The sequence below is a fragment of the Phaseolus vulgaris genome, chromosome 6 (genome assembly GCF_051622355.1).
Source record: "Phaseolus vulgaris cultivar YP4 chromosome 6, ASM5162235v1, whole genome shotgun sequence".
Classification (NCBI taxonomy): domain Eukaryota; kingdom Viridiplantae; phylum Streptophyta; class Magnoliopsida; order Fabales; family Fabaceae; genus Phaseolus; species Phaseolus vulgaris.
Window position 1 is genome coordinate 11,163,323 of NC_143503.1, and position 22,828 is coordinate 11,186,150.

The 22,828-nt window shown below is 30.8% G+C and overlaps 1 protein-coding gene across 3 annotated transcripts; it reads left to right on the forward strand.

The window, feature by feature from the left end:
* The first annotated feature begins 1,521 nt into the window (after nucleotides 1-1,521).
* LOC137830992 (zinc metalloproteinase-like protein) lies at nucleotides 1,522-15,135 on the forward strand. Of its 3 annotated transcripts, none has more exons than XM_068638454.2 (13): nucleotides 1,522-1,679; nucleotides 2,288-2,537; nucleotides 3,687-3,896; nucleotides 7,081-7,161; nucleotides 7,289-7,375; nucleotides 7,471-7,566; nucleotides 7,710-7,763; nucleotides 7,855-8,284; nucleotides 8,372-8,476; nucleotides 13,828-14,035; nucleotides 14,183-14,231; nucleotides 14,342-14,381; nucleotides 14,680-15,135. In XM_068638454.2, exons 2-13 carry the CDS (start codon nucleotides 2,295-2,297, stop codon nucleotides 14,835-14,837), a joined length of 1,761 nt encoding a protein of 586 aa, XP_068494555.2. In that variant the 5' UTR covers nucleotides 1,522-1,679; nucleotides 2,288-2,294; the 3' UTR covers nucleotides 14,838-15,135. The 3 variants fall into 3 exon arrangements, with proteins under 3 accessions (XP_068494555.2, XP_068494556.2, XP_090159247.1); XM_068638455.2 differs by having other exon boundaries at nucleotides 1,579-1,679; nucleotides 7,855-8,215; XM_090303121.1 differs by having other exon boundaries at nucleotides 1,579-1,679; nucleotides 7,855-8,476.
* The last annotated feature ends 7,693 nt before the right edge of the window (nucleotides 15,136-22,828 follow it).

Here is a 22,828-nt window from a genome sequence, read left to right on the forward strand (position 1 = left end):
TGAAATGTTTATTGTATTTTTAATGAAATAAAAGCTAGGTTTCCACTACCTAAGGCACGACGACACCAAACACACACCACTGAGTTCCTAAGGCATAGCGACAGAGAGGAGGAGAAAAGTTGTGGTTGTGAGAATTGATATTCAGTGTAGTGCAGTGCAGTAAGTTTTTGCAAATTCAGTGACTTTCAGATATCTATATTTGGAAGTGTTTTTTCTATTCCGGACGTGCATATTTGGGGTTGTACCTGATGCTTATGTATGGAAGGTTATAGTTATTTTTTTGCCTCTGGATATGGATATTTGTAGGCATTCCAGATGTGAAAATCAATAAGTGCAAGGGTTCCGGATGTTGAAATCTGGAAGTCAGTGTATGTGCATTTTTTTGTTTTTGATTTGATGGTATTTTATGATTAGGAACATGGTGAAGACTAGAGGATGATGATCTTCTAATATGGTTCGTGTGCGACCAACTGCATCTGTGAGAAGAAGGCATGGTGGTCCGAGTACTTCAATTCCAAATGAGGACTTTGAAGATTATATTGAACAAGAAGAAGTTGAATTGATGAAGAAGTTGTTTTGACCTTATGAACACCTTTTAATGTTGATTTTACTTATATTCTTTAAATTGTCTGGTTTAAAGGGTTTTAATCCATTAAAAGTACCAAAATCATCACACTGCCAAATAAAAAGCCGAGGATGATTGACTTCCGGATATGTATATCCAGAAGCATGATGGTGTCTTTCGGATAACGATATCTTTAGTCAAAAAGTACAATTCTAAATGACAACATCCATAAACAAATATAATACTTTCAGATGTCAATATTTATAAGCGTTTCACTTCCAAATATGAATATCTGTACGCAAATATATGACAGAAAAAAATTGGATTTAAAAACTGATGTTGGGTGTATATAGAAAATGATATAATGTAGGGAGAAATTGCCAAAACTTGGTCAGACGACTGAACCACCACTAATTTGGTGAGATGGGTTGATATTTTAAACACACCAGTTTGTTTTGCCTATACCGCCTGATCCGTAAAACATACTATTCTTGTTTTGAATTAAAAATTAGAATCATATCGTAGTTTAAAAAATTAAATTTTTTATATTATATTGATTGAATGATAGAATGTAGAGTAGTATAATAACTTAAACTTATTAACACTTATAAACTAAATTCTAATTATTAATTAGAATAAAATAATTTAACATGTAAATATAATAATATTTTTAACTTATTTAATTAAAGATATCAAATGACTAATTAAAGACTAAAGAAAATATATAAAGATAAATTATATTTCATTAATCAAATATTATAAAGTTATAAAAAATGAAACAAAATATGAAATTCTGTAATTAACATTCATTATATTATTAAAAAATTATGAATTTATTTAAATATAAGTATTAATATAAATTATACTCATAAAAATTGATATAGGGATCGCATGAGTCTAATAAGCAGTATAATTTATTCATCCATTTATTACTAACTTTGACTTCCACTTATTTCGTAATGGAATAATTAATAATTATTTATTAATTAATAACAACATATAAATAGGGATCTAGATTCTTCCACTTGACGCGGATGTGCTTAGTGCACACGTCCATCTCCCTGTCCTATAATTTTCATTGACCTTCCATCAATTTTTGACTCCTTCGCCTCAGGTAACTCAATCTTCCTCCTGCTTATGTTCTGTACAAATTCAGTTCTGATCATGCCAATTTTCTCTTTTCTCTATACAATTTTATGGATCTGTTTTCGTTACAAAATATGTCTTTGTTTTATTCTTAATTTTATCGGTTTTCTGGTTAGAGGTCGGCGTTGAATTGTGAATTCTCAAATGGGTTTCTTTTAATTCTCCAGAATTTGGTTATGGAAGTTGTGAATCTCTTAAAATGTGTCAAATTACTTATACTCATTTTGAGTTAATTTGTTGGTTTGGTATGATTAAATTTTGTCAAATTTGGTTGTATATGTATCTACATGAAGTTTTTGAGTTTACTCTCTTATGAATTATGGTTCAATTTTGTTGTGTTGGGATCCCTAGCTGTTTTCAGAGTTTTGGAAGTGCCCTTATAAAAATTGTTCAATTTAATTTTCCAAATATATGGAAAGGGGAATTTACTCGGTAATTTAACCCTACGTGTATCCCTGTACTCACACCTAGACAGAGAGAGAGATTTGTTAGGTGTCTATAGTATTCCTTCTGGGACATTGTTTGTACCAAAATATAATCAGTGGAAATTGACTAGACTTGTTTTGATTCTTGTAGATTGAATATGCAACCTCAATCGAATCTGCTTAACATCTCTGTTACATGGAGGGGAAAGAAATTTGTTGTAGAGATGAATATAGGTGCCAATGTGAAGGATCTAGGACAGGAATTGCAAAAGTTAACGAATATCAATGAAGATACGATGCGGTTCATTGTTCCACAGATTTCTGGTAGAGCGTCAAAACTGCTGGCTCCATTTTCAGCGGAGCATGCACTTTTAACTCTGCAGGAAGCTTCAATTGCTGAGGTACTGCCATTTACATATTTGGTATCATGTGGGTTAAGATTTAACTACATGCAAAATATTTTTCTTACCGTCTTCATTCTCAGGGATATAGTTTTTATTGTTCTATGAATCATTGCATTGCATTGTATTTGCTGCTTTCCTTGATGGTTTTTTTTTTGTGCTACGGTTTCCCCTTGTCCATTAGACCAGAGTTTCATAAATTTTTTGTGCTATTTATCTAAAATTTAGGTATAAATATTTTTCTTGAACCAAACTATCGTTAACTATCTAGGATGGAACCTCTAATCCCGGGATATGAAATTTGATTGTTTGACGCACATTCTTCAGCAGAATTGAGTGGATGTGTCTCTTTTAACATGCTATTTGATAGGAGCCCGAGCCTTGAACCCATTGATCAATTGTCATGTGAAGTTGTCAACAAAAGGTGGCCCAAATATGATGGAATGGTGGTAAAAGTTACAAGTTAAGCTTACTAAGAAGCGTGTGAGAACATTGTGAGTGAAAGTTAGTTGTTTTAGTAGGTCCTACGGGGCATCAGAAGGGGAGCTTTAGTTACAGACTTTTTATCTTAAGTGTACATTGGGGGAGTGACATTTAGGAATATCTTAGGCATTTTCTTTAGCCATTGTTGAGGAAGCTTTACTCTTTGTAATGAGCATTGCTCTTGGGAATATCTAAGCTGAGATAATCCTTCTCTACTTTGCTTGCTGTGACTGTAATTATCCATTTTTTTTATTTCCATTGACTGATTTTCAATTATTATCACTATTCTACAAACTATTTTATCATTTTATATTTATTCCCTTCCATCCTGGATTGCAATTGTACTCGATTTTTTTAATATAGAAAGGAAAAAAATGCATGTTACTACTTTTTGTTATTTGATTAAAGTGTCAAACTAATTTTCACTCGTCCAATTAGCCTTTTTCTGTTGAGGAACACTTTACAGTCAAATGGTGGTGATATTTATGTTATGATCCTACTTCATTTCTTCACAAGGGGATTCATTGAATTGGTTATCCATATACGTCCTTTCTGTTTGTTTTATCAATGCTTGTAATTAGCATTATTGAACCATTTGAAATGGTTGATATGTTGACTTAATTATTTGGCGTACTATTCCCTTAAGCCCCTATTTTTATTCCCCAGGCCAGGTCAATTATCATGATGGGTGTGTCAACAAATGAGGTTGAAGAGGTTCTTCAAAATTCTAAAACAGATTTAAGAATAGTTGGATTTGAGGATGAAGAGAAGAGAATGAAACAGAGAATTTCACATGGACCTCAGATTTCATTGAAACTCCCACAAGGGCAGTACATATTTTGTGAATTTCGCACACTTCAAATTCCAGGATTAGAGGTACTATATTGCTTTATGATTTTTAATGTTTGTGTTCAATAGAAGAATCACACAACTCATATTTATCTTTTATATCACTTTATACTCTTGCATTTACATTGTTACTAGTAACTAGTAATAGGGTTTTTGGTAAAGTATTCCAAAACTGTAGACATCATTTTACTATATGATTATTATTGAAATGATAAAGTTTTAGGGATAGAGGGAGAGAATAGAGGCAAAATACTGTGAAATTGGTATTGATTTGATATGACATGACTTCTTAGAATGTGATGATAAGATATATAAAACCTAATGCATTATATCAGTTTCCACGTCTTCATTTTGCCTATACTTCTAATAGTCATTTGTTACCTTTTTGTTCATTGTAATAAACCATGTATCATTTTGTTTGTTCTTCTAACATATGTACCACTATTACCTAATGCCTTCACTTGGCATCTTAGGTTAGTGCATCAAAATTCTCATGTAAGGTGCCTTGTTTTTTGAGAAGTGTAATGTAATATGTATCAAACTTAATTTATTTCTCCTCTTGAATTAGTATAAAGTGACTTGTGGGGACCGTTTTCCATTCCCTTTTTCAAAACTTTTTCTTACTATATTTTTGTTGATGTGTATTCTCGCTTCACTTGGATTTACTTAAGAAAAAACAAATAGAAGGTTTTTAACGAATCTAAAGTCCATGGTTGAAGGTAGTCTTGTGAAATTGTGGAAAACCTCAATCCTGGGGTGTACAACTTGCTTCTTCTAGCCACTTCACTAGTCCGTCCTATTTTTCATATTTCCACTTTAAAGAAATGTATATTAGAGGTAGTGGCACAACAATGAGCTTTGGTAGTTGATTGTGAATTATATGCACAACCAAAGGAGGTTCTCAACACTTAAACAAATAGCATGGGGGAGCTGCAGGTTTTCATAAATTACAAGATTACTAGAGGTTGAGAACACTTAGGAAGTGGCATAAGACTTTTAGCAACAATCCCTCTTTTCGCCTTGAGGACGAGGCAAGAGGATGGGGTGTTGTCAGGACTCCAATAAAATAGTGAGGAAGTAAATGGTAAGCTAAACAGTAGAACTTTACCATATGCTAAGGTGTGTGTGAAAAAGAATAAGAGAAAGAGGAATGACATGGGTGCAAAGTGTGGCATGAATTGGAGTGTGGCATGAATTGGAGTAGTGGGTTTTGTAACTAATACTTGAATAATGAGAGGGAATAAAGAAATATATTATTAATTTCAATTTTGTTAATTATATTCTCAACTCTATTTGTAGTAATCACATTCTCTTAAGAAAGGAAATATAATCTGCTGGAATGAATGTGAAGATTCTAAGGATATTTTATTCTAATTACTATGGAGATATTATGGTATCTTTATCCTAATAATCCATTATTTACAGCACTCACCCTCTAGTTGATAAATGAATATTTATCATTCCTAACTTGCCTACAAGATCTTAGAATCTACGTTAAGGAAGTCCCTTAGTGAAGATGTTCCCTAACTAGAGTCTTGTAGGGACATTTGTAACCATTATTGCCCTGTCAAGATTATCTCTGATGAAGTGTTTGTCAATTTCAATATGTTTGGTCCTATCATGTATTGGATTATGAACTACAATCATGACTGACTTGTTATTACAATACAATTGCGTAGGGATGTAAACTTGTATTCTCATGTCATCTAGTATGATCTTCATCCAAAGTCCTTCATACACTCCCAGAGCTCAAAACTCAACTTTCTCGCTTGAACGAGATACCCTATCCTATTTTTTTCCTTCTCCACGTGACTAGACTTTCTCCCATAAACATACAGTATATAAAGGTAGATGTCAGTAATAGAACATGCATAATCTACATTAGTGTGTATCTTCGTGGTCAAAGTGTCTTCTTTCTTGAAGATTAGTCCCTTTATTGGGCTTGACTTCAAGTACCAATGAATTTTCTCAACTACTTGCATGTATCTTTATCTTGGATTATCCATAAATTGGCTTATCACACTATTTTGCATAAGCAATGTCTAGTCGCATGTGATAAATAAACAAGTTTTCCTACCAATATAGGATATTGGGTCTTTTCTACATTAGTGTTTTCTTCACTTGATTTTTTCAATAGGAACTCTTGAGGTTCTACATCTCCACTTGTTTCTTTGAGGAGACTTGTTACATATTTTCTTTGGGTAATGAAAATTCTCATTTTTGAATAAGCAACATCTATTCCAAATAAATACTTAAGTTTTCCCAAGTTTTTCATTTCAAATTGGGTTGTCAATTTTGACTTTAAAGCCACTTTCTCTGTTTCATTTCTCATGCAATAATCATGTCACCACATAAACTAGCAATCAGGTGGGTTTACATGTAACGGAGTGCTTTATACATAAAGTATGATCTCCTTGGCTTTTCTTATATCTTAAGGAGATCATTGCATTTGTAAATCTTCCTAAGAAAAAGAGATATATTAATAAGGAACAAAACTAATATCTAATAATGGGAAATATTTTGTAAGAAATTTCCTTGTCAAACTATATGATGTCTCCTTATTTAATGTAATAAAATCATATTATAGACATAAACAAATCATATCTCTAACAAAATATAAGGCTGGAACAGAGGAGAGAGTGGTCGATACTCTCTCTAGTGATGCTTGGTTGAGAGGCAGAATTCATGATTCATCACAAGAAGCTGGGTTTCATGCAGGATTTGAACTATAGAGGTTCAGGATGCACTATATGGGGAGGCTAGTATTAGATAAAGACTCTACAGGAATTTCATAATTCCAACATGGGAAGCCAACTCAGGCATTTTATAATTTACTAGAGGATTTCAAGCTTATTATACTGGAAAGGAGGAATAGAGGGGTAGATCCAAAAGTAGAACTAAGAATGCGATGTTTGTCTAAGAAACAAGGCTCAAACTCTGTCCCCTGTTGGTTTACTGCAACTATTATATCCTTATACTTTGATATTTACATTGCAACTAGTGATATATTGTGTTTTGGTAAAATTATCGTATATTATTTTTTGGGACTGGAAAAGCATAATCTATAAATATGATATTTTGCCTTATTAACTGATTGTTTTACTGGTTATTGATTTTCTATTACATTCTTTGCTTCCTTTCCCATAATGTAAAATTTTTAATGGAGGTTTGGCAACTGATCATGGATGATTTTGCTTTCCCTTATTTTTAGTTGAATCCTCCTGCTGCTGAAGCACTTAAAAGAATGCACATGCTTGCTGCAGATCCTGGAATTGTTGCTGTCATGAACAAGGTACGCTGTTCATACCCCAATTAATTGACTGAACTGATATATATATATATATATATATATATATATATATTTGTGCTATAATGAAAATATGCTGTAAGTTCTGAATATTTTTTTTCATCTTTTACAGCATCGATGGCGTGTTGGAATTATGACTGAGATGGCTCCTGTTGGTTATGTTGGTGTGGACCCTAAATGCATTCTAGGTTTTAACAAGGTATTGGATTCTACAGGATGACAAAATATGACATTTTAAGTGTTTGGCATTGTCCTGTTGTTGATTTCTCCTTGTTGTTTTCGTTCTTATTACAGAATCATGGAGAGGAAATATCACTGCGGCTACGGACTGATGACCTCAAAGGTTTCAGGAAATATGAAAGGATCAAGAAAACTCTACTGCATGAACTTGTAAGCTATAGCGCACATCAGATGAACAGTTTTTTTTCTTCTGTTGATCCTAAAGTAATTAAATATGAACATAAGGAAAAACATAAATTTCTACTGTCTATTTGACAAATGGAAGTTATTGAAGAAAGTTATTTTAATTTCAGGCACACATGGTATACTCTGAACATGATGCAAACTTTTATGCACTGGATAAGCAGGTGTGTGCATATATGCTTGAGTGTTTGGGTGTCAATCCATTATTATGCTCTCATTTATTGCCATATGATAATTTAGTTTGTTCCTTGACAGTTAAATCAAGAAGCATCTAGTTTAGATTGGACTAGATCTGCAAGCTACACTTTGAGCAGAGTAAGGAATACTGCAACCTATGAAGAAGACATTATAGCTGACAATAGCAGTATTCCTCATAAGCTTGGAGGTAACAGGACAGATCAGCTAATAAGTGCACGTGAATCTTCAATTGTTGCTGCTTACAACCGGTTGGCTAATGTTTCTCCAAACAAACTGGGAGGGTTTGAATTAAATCAAGAGCTAGATCCTGGTTATTCTAGTCATAGTTTGAGTGAAAAAAAATCTGATTGTGCGATATCTGCCTCCAACGGAATTGAAGATATTGAAATGGCCATCACTGATAAGAAAGAACATAGAGGTGAGCCGGACCCTGATGATCATATTATCAATGGAAAATATGAGCCTGATCCTGATGATTCTCATCATGGTAAAGTTGTTGATTATGATGTTAGTTCAGGAATCACTGATAGCAAGAATTTTGAACAACAACCTAATGATTTTGGTGTACTGCAAGGTTTGCATTATGAGTCAAGTACTGGCAATATGTTAGCAACATACACATCCATTGCTAATCCAGATACTTCAGAAGCATCTACAGAATCTATTGCTCCAATTATAGGTAATTGTTCGCCGATAATATGTAGTTTGTGTAGGCATATCCAATCAAGGATGAGCATTCTAAAATCATAAACCTAACAATGATTACATGGAACAATAAACAAAAATTTCAAACATGAAAACTATTGGACTAAAGTATTGAGCACACACACGCACACTTATTATTTACTAGAATAATTTTATTTATGGACATATTTGAAGAACATACACGAACTGGACAAGGTATTTCCTACTGAGGTGCTTCCACCTTCAATTCCCCACATAAACAAGTTTGACATTTTACTGAGGTGTAATTTTGCTTTTCCTATCATCCACTATTATATCGGGGGCCAAGTCATGTGTCATCTTTTGGTTTTAGATATTTTGTTATGTTCATTGATTACTAGATGTACTTGGATTTATCTAATGAAAGATCGTTCTGAATTTTTGGCTATTTTTATGTCATTTTAATGAAGTCAAAAATCAGTTTGAAGAAGTAATCAAAATCACACAGAGCGATAATGGAAAAGAATGTTTCCTCTGATATATCTAAACTCTTAAGCTCACACGGCATTTTGCATTAGTTTACTTGGCCTCGTACACCTTAGCAAAATGGTATAACAAAAAGGAGAAATACACATTTGGTTGAAACTACTCATACCTTATTGCTTGGTGCAAATATGCCTATTCAGTAATAGGGTGATGTTATCCTAAATGCTTGTTTTTTCATTAAATGAATTTCTTCCCTTGAAAATAAAGTTTCCTACTCCACTACGTGTTTTTGGTTGTATATGTTTTGTTCATGATATGTCCTCCAGCTTAGATAAACTCTCAGCTGAAGCCATTCAATGTGTCTTCAAAAGGGATATTGATGTTACTCTCATAAGACCAAAAAATATTATGTTTGCCAATGTCACCTTTTTTGAACCAACTCCCTTCCTTCCTCTTGATAAATAGGATTCTAATTCCCTCCAACATGTTTTTCCTATGCCTTTAGTTATGGTTTTGTTCCTTTTACTCCCAACACCCAGAATACCATACAAACTCTTCCTGAACCATCGTCACTACCCCTTATTACCTACCAACACAAGAACAAAATGACTAGTCGAATACCCCCAAGGTAAGTCCTCTTCAACAGGTCCTTCTCAATCATCACCTAATATCACAACTCCTGATCTTAATGACTAAAGTTGGCCCATTGTCCTTTGCAAAGGTACTTGATCTACTTGTAATATTTATCCTATTTACAATTTTCTTAGCTATCACCAAGGTAGTCAAAATTGAGATATTACTTAGGATCGAAAAGATAAACATGAATCGTGAATCGGAAGATAGTAACACGGATCGTAAGATCCTAAAAATTTTATGAAAACATATATACACATACATATAACCGCGAGAGGTGCCGGTGCGAGGTGTGTCGCCACGAAAGGTGCCGCGAGAACTGTGAGATTGCGAAACTCAAGGATCCCACACAAGTTGCGATTTGCAATGTCAATCCCACGCGATTTGCCAGAATCGTACTTTTCTGATGATCGCAAATCGGCAACATGAATATATATTGTAAAATCATACGATCTTACGATGCAACTCACGATTTTGACTACCATGACTACCACAGGTTATCTCCTTCCTATTTTTCCTTTATTTTTTTTTCTCTTCTATTACTATTCCTAAAAATGTGACAGAAACACTTCACCATCTTGGGTGGCGACAAGCTATGATTACTTAAATGCAAACTCTTAAGCATAACAAAACATGGGAGTTAGTTCCTCTTCCATCTAGGAAGAAGACAATAGGTTGTCGTTGGGTCTATTGCATTGAGGTTGGACCCAATGGTGAAGTTGATCTCCTCAAAGTGCAATTGGTGGCTAAAGCATATACTTAAATCTATGGGCTTCTTGACTACAAAAGGAGGTGGCATCAAAGTAGAGTCAAAAGTTGGCCCAACTGGAAGGTGTAAATGTTGTTGATGATGATAAAACCAAAGGTGGAGGTGGTAGGGCTAGGGACTCACCAAAGATGCCGGTGGTATCGAAGACAAGAGGGGTGGTGGTAGGGCTAGATAGTCTCAAAAGGTAAGGAAGTGGACTCAAAGTAAAGAAGAGAGGACTCAGAGAAGGTTGCGTTAGCAATGAACAAATAACAATGAAGGGAGGTGAGAAACATTATATCCTTTTTTAGACCTAGGGTAGCCTAAAAGGACACACTTGTGAGACCAAGTTGACTACTTAACTGGTCCAGGACTAAGATTGTGGACAAAACAAGTAGATTCAAAGACTTGAGGAGAAAAGAGTTTGAGGAGGGAACAAAATGGAGTGATGTATTTTGTTATTAGAATTTAAGCCCAACTCAATCTCTCAAAATCAGTTTATAAAGTGAGGCTTGCACTTATTTATATATTATAATTTTATCAGTTCTCTAGCCAATGTACAACAAATTGAAATGTGAAAAGCAACTTAGAATGATATTTTATCAAAAACAACTAAGTGCATTGAGTATAATCATCAATGAAAATTACAAAATTATAAAAATCCTAAAGTAGACCTAACACGACTCTGTCCCTAAATATTCGAGTGAACTAGAAAACAGAAGGAGACAAAGCTTGCTTGGGGATACTCTTAGGAAACCAATTACAACTATTTTTCCTAAATGACACAACTAACACAACAAACTAGACAATTTAGATAGACGTGGTACAATATGTTGAAGCTTCGTAAGGTTAGTATGACCCAATTGTGCATGAATGAGAAGAGGGGAATCCACCACCAAGCTAGCATGAGAAGATGCTCGTAGTAGATGAAGGCCGCCATGAGACTCACATTGATGTCAATCATTTGCTTGGTTCGGTTTTGTAAGAAAACAAAAACTTAAGTAAAAGAATAAGGCAATTAAGAGAATGGGTGAAACAACTAAGGGATAATAAATTAAACACAAACCTAGGAACATAGTGGAGATCGTCAAGGGAGAGAGAAGGGAGAAGACGGATGGTACCAACACCATGAGAGAGTGTAATAGCCATTGGTCATATTGACAGAGGGTAAGAGACCACAAGTGGAAACAGAAGAGAAAAGAGACTTATTGCCTCATATATGATTAGTGGCACTAAATCAAGACCCAAGGGTCAAGAATGGTGGAGTGAGTGAGACCAGCAAATGAGGTGCCTCTGGGGTCAAGACCAACAATGTTCTACATTGCAAAGCGTTTTTTAGAACCTCTTCTGACAACAAGGAAAGTGAAGTTCCATATGTTGTGTTTTGGTAGGAAGAGCAGGTTTTTGGGAGAGGGAGACTGTGTAAAGTTGTTGCACTGCATGGTGGGTACTTGAAAGGGGACATGAAGTTTGATGAGATGAGATTTAATCCATAGAACTTCAGAGGTAGTGTTAGCAAGGCTTTTGTATTTATTTAGCTTTAGTGCTAGAGTGCCACAAGAGTGTTTCTTTGACCATCATTAAGCAAGGTTAGAACCAAGATATATAAATGATCCAGAGGTGGATTTCCCATCGTCAGGGTCTAAATCTCAATGAACACCTTAGTTGGCAGTAAAATTGGTATGGGCTAGTGGGGAGAGCAAGGTTGAAGAGTCATTCCATAGTGTAAAGTTCAATTTAGGTAGCGAAGGATGTGTTTTATTGCTTTCTAGGGCTGAAATAGAAATTATAGGGCATTTGTTTATAATGTGGCTTATTTCAGGGCATGTAATGGTGGCATACTGAAGGTTCCCAACATTAGAGTGATAGAATTAGGATTCAACAAAAGGATCAATGCATATCTACTAAGTTTAGTGTTAGTGATCATAGGTGTATCCAAATTTATGGCATCTTCCATCTTGGCTTTGGATGGTAAGTCTCTATGAATACTTGGTTTGGAATTCTAAAAGTTAGCCATTTTAGATCTAGCTAATAAGACATTCAAGATTGCCAACTTCTTTTAGTGCAAATTGGGCTTTATTTTTCAAGATGCAATGCTGAGAGGTAGATTGTTTCCAATAAATGATGATATTGTCAACATTAATGAACACGGGGACATGATTTTCTTGAGAAAAGGGGAAATAAGGAAGTGTTGTGGAAGTAGCTCAAACAAACTCACTAGATTGTCTACCAACACAAACGAATCCGCAACTAATAGCTAGATGGCTACCAAGGAAGAGTAAGGAAGAAAACACACAGAGAAATTAACATAGTTCAATTGAAGTTTTAACGAACTTCAATCCACATCAAGGGTCGGAAATCCACTATAACATAGATTACAACGTGAAGTTACTCTCTAAGTGAACTCTCAACTCTTGGTTGGTTAAAAGAGTTAAAATAGGTAATACAAGGTTCAATTTATACAGAAATAATTGTCAAGACTAACTTCCTTAAATCATCCTAAACTAGAGGAAAAGTCACGTAAACAATGCTCCCTCCTCTAAGCTTGAAACGTTAAAACGTTAAGTAGGCAGACTCTCTTATGACAAACAAAGCAAGTTACAATTGATGTAAAGTAGATGTTCTGACACACTTAGATGCTTTGAAGAGATGAAGAAGACAAATGAATTGGTCAAGACAGACAGTCTTGTACCACCAAAAGCTCTTGAACTATCAGATGGTCTATTGTATCAAATGGTCTAGGAACCTTAACATGATTTTACTAAGTCAATCTTCACAAGAAGGATCATATTTTCTGGAGGTAAACCCAAGATGTAGCAGTTTCAGCTGTTGATACCATGCTTGCACTGTCTTTTTGAGCCTATAGATGGCTTTATGCAATCTGCAAACTAGAGATTTATTCTTTGCTTGAAATCTAAGGGGTTGCTGAATATACACACTTCTTCAGTAAGAATACCATTAAGAATGGAATTATTGAGAGCAATTTGTCTAAATATACTGTTAGGGTATAAGGAGGAAAAGCTAGTTATTGTATTTAGAATATTAATTAGCTACTTGTATCTGTGTTTGTAACAAGCTCAGTGCATAAGACATGTACACTCCAACTTGAGGGGGGCGTTAAAGATTTTAATATGCAAATAGGAAAATATTAGATAGGCTTAATTTTAGTGATTATGTTTTATATTTCTTTTGTTTCCTTATATTGTATCAATACTATTGCCTATAAATAGAGAATCATGTGTGTGCTGATAACACAATGTTCCTTTAATCCTTTAGCTACTCGGATAGGACAAGGATCTTGTGGTATGAGGTCTCGTATCTTGAAGCATGCTACCCTTTACTTTTTTCTTTTTACAAGCTACTTACCCTTCTGTCCCAACCGTTGCTTCATTCAATTAGCTCCATGCTTTAGTTAAATATTGGATATGAAGTTAATGAAAGAAATGCTTATAACCAACCTGAACATGGGGATTCTTATGTTGAAATAAATGTGATGGCAGAAACTGTTCCCATTGATGTGGTTCCCACACCAGAATCGTCTACATTGCAAACTAACGAGCCTGATCCCGATGATCAAGAATTTCAGAGAATAAATGATACCTCAACTGCTGTTTGTAACCGTTTGTTGAAGGCTATGGAAATGCTAAGAAGTGAAGTTAGTGCAACGCAAGCCACTTCAATCCTTCAAACTCTCCTGAAAATAATTAGGTATTGTTGAACTATCATTGGTACCCTCGATGAGTATAGAATGAACGGCTTGCTTTACAAAGTTTCAGAAAGTAATTCTAGTTATTCTATGTGTAGTTATGCTTTAAGCTTTTCCTTTTCCGTATATCTGCTTCTATCTGATTGCAGGAATGTGATTGAACACCCTTTGGTGGAAAAGTACAAGAGATTACGGAAGGTACATATAACCTATGTTACCTTTTGGCATGCTTCCTGAAACAATGCTATAATATCTTAAGATTAACTTTAAAAGAATTGATTTTTATATAAAGAACATTTTGATTGCAGGCTAATCCAGTCATTGAGAGGAATATTGTAAATAATAAAGGTTTGTACTTTCTGACCATGAGTTATAATTTAGTAGTACTCGTGTAGAAATGATTTTCTTATGTACAGTGAAAGAACCTAGATATTAGGCATATGATTCTGGTAAAATCTAAATAGTAACCTCCTCATTATAGACTATTTATTTAGAACTAATATATCATACAGTATATGTTGTAGACAGGCAATTGTATAAGCATTTATTACAAATTCTTAAAAGCAACTTTTTCTAGAAGCAGATGCTAAAATGATATATGCTGAAATTTGGGCTATTATTATCTTTTTCATTTTTACTGCTACAGCTGCCTTGGAAATTCTATCTCTGGTCGGCTTCAGCGAAGATGTTATGTTTGACAATGTTGGAAAGGAAGATGCTTACTTGGTGTTAAAGAGGAATGATCCCGGCTTATTGTGGCTTGCTAAGTCAACCCTTGAATCAAGCACAAACTTAGCTTGCTAGCCTGGAAAAACGGTTCTGAAAGGCAAAACAAAATTGTACGTCCAAATACAGAAGATTTCCATTGTATGATGAGTTTGTAAAGTTTGTCAGTTTTTGTATTTTTAGTGACTGCCCAATAGATAAAATTGAACACATGGAAACATAGTGAGAAGGAAGAAGAAGTACATTTGAAGTGCAAACAGAAACCTGGTATGATATTGGTGGTATTATTGGAGAGAGTTGTTCATTGCACAAACTTGTGTTGTATTTTATTGAATGTATATACATTTCACGAATAAAGGGAATTCATTCAGTGACATTTGGAAAAGAATATTAGGATAGGAGACCAATAATGAAAAAGGGTCATCTATAACTGCATAGGATTGATTGCTCAGTATCTGCTATAACCCTACTCATATACATCAGTAATATAGCATGCCCAAACTATGAAGGCAATGCTTACGTTGTTTACTTTATGATTCTGTAATTTGTAGCTTATCCTATGCTTCTGTACTTTTTATTATTCTTGATTTATTATTTTAGTTGAAACCTATTTTTAGTTCCATATAAATTAATAATAAATATTTTTCAACTTTTCATCCTATTTTTTTTGTTTTTTCTAGACCTATTAGAATTACTTTATTTCATTTGTTTTCGAGATAAATAAAATAAAAAATTTATGACGGAGTAAAACGTTAATTTTTTGTTAGATAATGAAAACAAAATAAGATAATAAATGAGAAGGGTGGAGGTTAATTTTGAAGGGTCATTTGTTTCTACTTGGTATGAATTTCGACTTGCACCCCTACAAAAATTTTACCCTTTTGAGAAAGACCGTTCTGGTAAGAATTTAATATCTTTGTGAAAATATTGTTTTAGAAATAATTTAATACTCTTTCATTTAGAAAAGATTCAACATCATCTCGTAATAAGAGTTAGCCAATTTCTCCCAACACTATATCATTTAAGGCATAATTTAAAATTCAAAATATTGTCATTGACTTCATGTTTGTTCGATGCAGAAATCCAGAAGTGGTTATTATATACTTTGGATTTAGATATTCAAAAAATTATTTTCATACTTCATTTAAACTTCTGGATTAGTCATATCAAAAAGTGAATTATGAGTTCTGAATTTTTATGTACAGAAGAGTATGCTGTAAATGATGTTGAAAATCAAGATTTGGAAGGTCATTTATGTTGTTTAAATAAGTTTTTGGAAGATCAAATCTGAAAGTGATAAATAAGTTATTAGTTTTGAACTTACATATATTGAATTTTGTGATTTGACTTACATAGATATGAATAATTAGAAGATAAAATCTTTTAAGTTATTAAGGAGAAAACTGATATTTCACGTCGATGTGTTGGTTGCATGTTTAAATTGATCTGGTACAAGAAGAATGAGCCTACAATACAATGAGATTTTCAAGAGAAATTATAGTTGGCTTTTACTTGCTGCATCCTATTATTATTAATTGCATCATCATACTAGCGTAAAATGACCAAAATATCTTTTTTTACTGTACCACGCTGTTGTCGTTGTTGTTGCACTTCTATTCTCCATTATACACTTTGAGATGAAGAAAAAAATAGAGAACTCGTATTGGAAAAAAAAATTGTTCCGAAACGAAGCTATTATTTACGTCATTCTGTAAAGTATTTCATGTGTTTTAGAATTTTTTTTAAAAAAAAACTTGTTTTTGAAAAGTATTGTTTACGTTTTAGAAAACTTTTTCTAGAAATTTTGTTTTGAAAAATTCATTTTTTAATGCAATTCTCGTGTTCCATAAATTTTAGAAAACTTGTTCAAAAAAGATTTTCTAAAAATTTTGTTTTGGAAAATTCATTTCGTAATGCAATTCTCGTGTTCCATAAATTTTAGAAAACTTGTTAAAAAAGATTTCTAAAATAGGTAAGTTGGAAGTCGCTTTTACTTTTGTAAAATGATTATTTTAGAAATTATGTAGGAAGAAAAGGTCTAATTCATTTCGAATGAGCTTTTGGAATAGCTTTTTGGAAATATCATCCTAGAAAAAAATTATCTCTGAAAAAGTAAAATTTTAAAAATATTTAAAGATAATTTGACAATTTTAAGAGCATGGTATAGTAGATTTGACAATTATTTTCTACATAAGGAGTTTAAAGGAAGTGAAAACGAAAAATGAAGTGTAACTCATTATGATGATTTTGGTCATTGGCATTATTATCACCTACAACAAAAATTAAGTCATTTGACTTAGAAAAGTTGTATATGCATGATAAATCTAGTGTTATGGATTGATAATATATAATCAATCATTGTAATTGCAAATAATCTTGAGAAAACCAGAAAAATCGAATCCAAATTACATACATCATGATAATCAAAGCACTTTTTGAAAATAAATATTAACTCACGTCAAGAGTGACAGTTCGTGCGCGGGATAACATATTATATGTAATTCGATAACGGTTCGATAGCAAGTGGCCTGATAAGCCCAACAAATACTCGCTATGATAGATTCAAAATGGCTTTTATACCAGAATCTTTGCAAATATGTCTGATTTCAAAGAGAGGAGCAGGAGGAAGTGAAATGGTTTTCAGGTGTCAAGCATGCAATAATGTAATAGGATCTTTCATGGCAATAAATAAAGACCCAAGAGCATGGATTATTAATATGCTGCTTTTTGTTTTGAATTGTTGATTGCTGCATAATTTGTGACTACTAGATGTTTGCCAATATTTTAAAGAGAAAATAAAAATTAAATGAATTAAGTTTCTCTTGGTTTGTTGTAGAGGTACTTTATTTACTTTTTCAAATAAATTATTTATAAGTTAATTTTAATTTGATGCAGAAACTTAATTATTTTACCTTTTTTATGAATATATTTATTTAAGGTTATGAATGTTAATGATATGATTTAATCTTATGTAAACAGAGAAATATGTATGTTTTAATTACTTTGGGTTATACATGTGTTCTCATATTCACAATTACAGTAATCACGACTTACACAAATAATTAATATTTTAGTGCGTGACATCAACTATCCTATAAATCATCTTCATATTTTCATATTTCATTTTTCTGCTATTAGATGCTAAAAAATATAATGATATTTCATTTTTCTGCTATTAGATGCTAAAAAATATAATGATTTTGCTTTATATTATTTAAAAACCTAACTTGAAAGTAATCGTAATATGGGTTAGTAAAAAAAAAATTAAAAATTAAACTAATAAACTTCTCGTTCCATAGTTTTCCTGACATTAAAATTGTCATTAAATATATTTAATTGTTCAGAATATTTATGTTTAGAAAAGATACAGATCTGGACAACATTAATTTGAAAAACTATTCAAGATATCTGAAAAGTAGTGATGAACAAAGTGATTTCATGATTTTAAATTTTAACATTTTTTTTACCAAATCTCTTTACTTAAATATGTATATATTATATATGTATATTTAAAAGATTTCATTCAACATTTTAGTAAAAAAAACTATTATGTATTCAATCTGTTCATTGACTGTCTAATGAATTTATATGACCGTCTAATGAATATATGTTACAAATGTTCAAATCATCTAATGGATTGTATATCATACTCTAGATACTCACTTCAGTTGTAGAAACAAATGTTTAGATCTTTTAATATTATATCAAATCATTAAAATAGTTTTTCTTATCATCAAAACATAAAAATTAGCATGAAAGACCATCTCGTGTGTCATTCTTCCCACGCATAACTTATGTGTATTATTTTTACACTGAAATTGTGATAATCCTGAAGACTTCACTTTTACAAAATAAATTTAATCTAACGATTTTTCTGTAAATTTATGCACTATATTGAAGTCATATTTGAAGATGACGACTTCTTAAAATAAAGTAATGTACCAATTAGTTATTTACATATTTTTTCAAATATGTTGATTCTAATAAATTTGGTGCAAAATTGCACTATTGTGTAGAAATTCGAACGTGGAGTTAAATTATTACACATTTTACTTTGTTAGTTTGTCCACCTTAGTTCCATAGTTAATTTTTTTTTATGTTTTTACGGTTGTATATAATTATTTATATATTGAGTATGATTTATTTTTTATTTTATCAGTTATAAATATATTTTTTGTTTATTATAAAAAAATTGATAAATTGGTAGTTGACTTTAATAATTAAATTACAGTATCACCAATTATTTAAATTAAATATATTTATTTATATATTTATACTTACAAGTTTATAATTTGTTTTCTTGTTCTATTTTACTTTTTTCCATATAATATAACTCTTTATTTACTTATATTAAATAAGAAATACTTAACTTTTAAAAAAGTAACGTCATTTGTTTTTATTAAAGTTTAATATTTTAGAAAAGACTAATATTTAAAATATAAAAAAAACTTGTCACTGACCTTATTAAAGTATTTTTTTTTTTCAATTTCTTTTTAATCATGAGTTCCACAGTAAATCAAATATTTTCTTACATTTAGTAATTTAATTAAAAGTAAGAAATATCAATTAAATAGTTTAATTTTGACACTATTTCTTTTATATTTATCTTTATATAGAAGATGATAAATTTTTAAGATAAACATTATTAAAAAGTCGTACATTGCATTAATGAAACTTTTAATATCAAAGAAACTTGATACAAAAGAAATGACAAAAGAAAGTTAATTATGTTTTCCTCAGGAGAAATTATGTATAAAGATGACCTTGGATATGACTAGTATGCTTATATAATATTTATTATTATAATTTATAACATATATTTACGTATAACTCATGATTTACATAATCTTTCAATTTAAATCTAATTTTTTTCTTATTTTTTATTTTAAAATTATAATTTATATATTTATTTTTTTATTAAAACTAATAATAAATTTATTCACTTATTTTTTTTTATTATTACATACATATCATCAATGAATAACCTAATTTTTATTTATAATTTTTTAAACCATTTAGTTAATTATTTTTATAAAATATTCAAATAATTTTATTTAATTTTTACTATTACTTATTTTAATATCTTTTTAACAAACAAAAAATACAAACATTTAATTTGGTACAAACATTATAATTTATTATACTTTTTTCATCCGAATTTTATCATAAAAATATATTTACAAATATATTCTAATTTATTCTCCGCAATTCAAATTTACTATAAAAATACAAAAAAAAAAGCAAAATAATGTTACAATTTTACATTTATTTTACTCTTAATATTTACTTACATCAAAATATCAATAAAATATTTTATTTCATTATCTTTGTATTGATATTTCTTCATAAATCTTTATATATTTAATTTTTAATATTCAAATTTTCTTCTATTTTAATTTTATAAATAATTAAATTCACTAAAAAAAACTAATGCAAATGTTGCACTTGATGTTTAAAAGTGAGAAGGAAAAAAAATACAAAATAAATAAATATAAAAAATAAAGAAAACAACAATAAAAAGAAAAAGAAGAACAAAAATAAATAAAGAATGATAGAAAAAAAGGTGCTAAATAGAGAAATAAAAACTAAAGGGTGCTAGATAGGAAAATAAAAAATAAAGGGTGTTAGATGAAGAAATAAAAGTAGAAATAATGTTATCTGAGAAAAAATCTTTACAAAAAAATATGTTTTAGAAAAAACAATTATAAAAAAGAAAATTTGGAAACATATTCCAAAAATAATTTTTTGGAATTCATAAAAGTGTTACGTAAATCTAAATCCATAAAGATGTTCTAGAAAAGTGGTTCTAAAAATATTTTTTTTATGGAAAATAAAAACTAAAAGGTGTTAGATGAAGAAATAAAAGTAGAAATAATGTTATATGAGAAAAAATCTTTACAAAAAATATGTTTTAGAAAAAACAATTATAAAAAAGAAAATTTGGAAACATTCCAAAAATAATTTTTGGAATTCATAAAAGTGTTACGTAAATCTAAATCCATAAAATCCATAAAGATGTTCGAGAAAAGTGGTTCTAAAAATATTTTTTTTATCTTTATTCCCTTTTATTTAAAAGTATTTTTGTGATTTCATATAAAAATTGGGTCCATGTTCAAATTTTTGGGTGCATGAAGTAAATGCCCTAACACATATTGTGGATCTATTTTCGTGTTTTATTGGATTTAGCAAATCAACCACTAATATGTTATGATGTTTTTACAATCATGAGTTTTCCTAATGTTTTGGAATAGAGGTATAATAGCTAAGTTTTGATGGATATTCGGTGGTTGTTCTCCTTTTGAGAATGGAGGTGTGACGATTATTAATATTTGTCATGAAAATAATGCATATGAAGAGCTTGCTTGGAACTTTGCTTATTGCAACAAGTCTTGGCCTTTTCTCCAGGAAGCCTGAGTTCTTAAATCAAAATACGAGTTTAGAATGGTTTATAGATCCTCATCTTGTTGGCCTGGAATTAAGCAGATTTATTCTACTATACTTGATTATACTTCTTGGATTGTTGGTACATGTACTTTTATTAATTTCTGGAATGATAAATGATGTTGTACTACTTCTTTAGAAAATATTGTCGGGTTATCTGATGGTGCTAGCATTCCGAATACAGTCTCTCAGTTTTTGACAGGTTGTGATTGAAATATCCCTTTGTCTTTACAGTAGATGCCTAATTTTTTTTTTATCATATCATGGTCTTAATTGTATTCTAGATGAGTCTGGTCGTTTCACTCTTAAATCAACTAGGACTTTTTTTCTTGGAACTAGGAGTTCCCTTTGGTTAAGGTAAATTCATTTAGTCTTCATCTATTCCGTCTTCCAAAACTCTAGTACTCTGGAAAGTTTTTTATGTGAGTTGATTTTAGGATTATTCATTTGATCAGTGACACTTTACTTAGATTTAGATTTTAGAACAAATATAGGTGAGAAGCCTAAGGAAAATTTCCACCGGACATTAACTTAACAAGTGTGAGATGTGAAAGTTCATTTCCATAAGACCAAAGGAAAACTAACTTGAAAGTAATCGTAATGTGTTAGTAAAAAAAAATTAGAACTTAAACTAATAAACTTCTTGTTCCATAGTTTTCCTGACACTAAAATTGGCATTAAATATATTTAATTGTTCAAAATATTTATGTTTAGAAAAAATAAATAGATCTGGTCAACGTTAATTTGAAAAATTGTTCAAGATATTTGAAAAGTAGTGATGAACAAAATGATTTCATGATTTCAAATTTTAACATTTAAATGTATATTATATATGTATATTCAAAAGATTTCAACTTTTTAATAAAAAAACTACTATGCTTAAATGTATATTATATATGTATATTCAAAAGATTTCAACTTTTTAATAAAAAAACTACTATGCATTCAATTTATTTATGTGACCGTCTAATGAATATATGCTATGAATGTTTAAACCATCTAATAGATTGTATATCATACGGTAGATACTCACTTTAGTTATAGAAAGAAATGTTTAGATCTTTTAATATTATCACAAATCATTAAAATAGTTTTTATTATCATCAAAACATAAAATTTAGCATGAAAGCATGAAAGATCATCTCGTGTCTCATTCTTTCCACACATAACTTATGTGTATTATTTTTACACTGAAGTTGTGATAATCATCTGACGATTTCACTTTTTACAAAATAAACTTAATCTAACTACTTTTTTGAAAATTTATGCATTATATTGAAGTCAGACGACGATTTCTTAAAATAAAATCATGTAACAATTATTTATTTACATAATTTTTTAAATATCTACATTCTAATAAATTTGGTGTAAAATTGTACTATTTGTAGAAATTCTAACGTGGAGATAAGTTATTACACATTTTACTTGGTTAGTTTGTCCACCTTAGTTTCATATTTATTTTTTTTATGTTTTTTACTGTTGTATATAATTATTTATATATTGAATATGATTTATTTTTTATTTTATCAGTTATAAATATATTTTTTGTTTATTATAAAAAAATTAACTAAAAAATTGATAAATTGGTAGTTGACTTTAATAATTAAATTACAGTATCATCAATTATT

Excerpts from the sequence above, each read along its gene's own strand:
- LOC137830992 (XM_090303121.1), top strand. The coding sequence starts at position 2,295 with ATGCAACCTCAATCGAATCTGCTTAACATCTCTGTTACATGGAGGGGA. Across the intron at positions 3,897-7,080 it reads TTCAAATTCCAGGATTAGAG|TTGAATCCTCCTGCTGCTGA; the intron begins GTACTATATTGC and ends CCTTATTTTTAG. Across the intron at positions 14,232-14,341 it reads AGTACAAGAGATTACGGAAG|GCTAATCCAGTCATTGAGAG; the intron begins GTACATATAACC and ends TTTTGATTGCAG.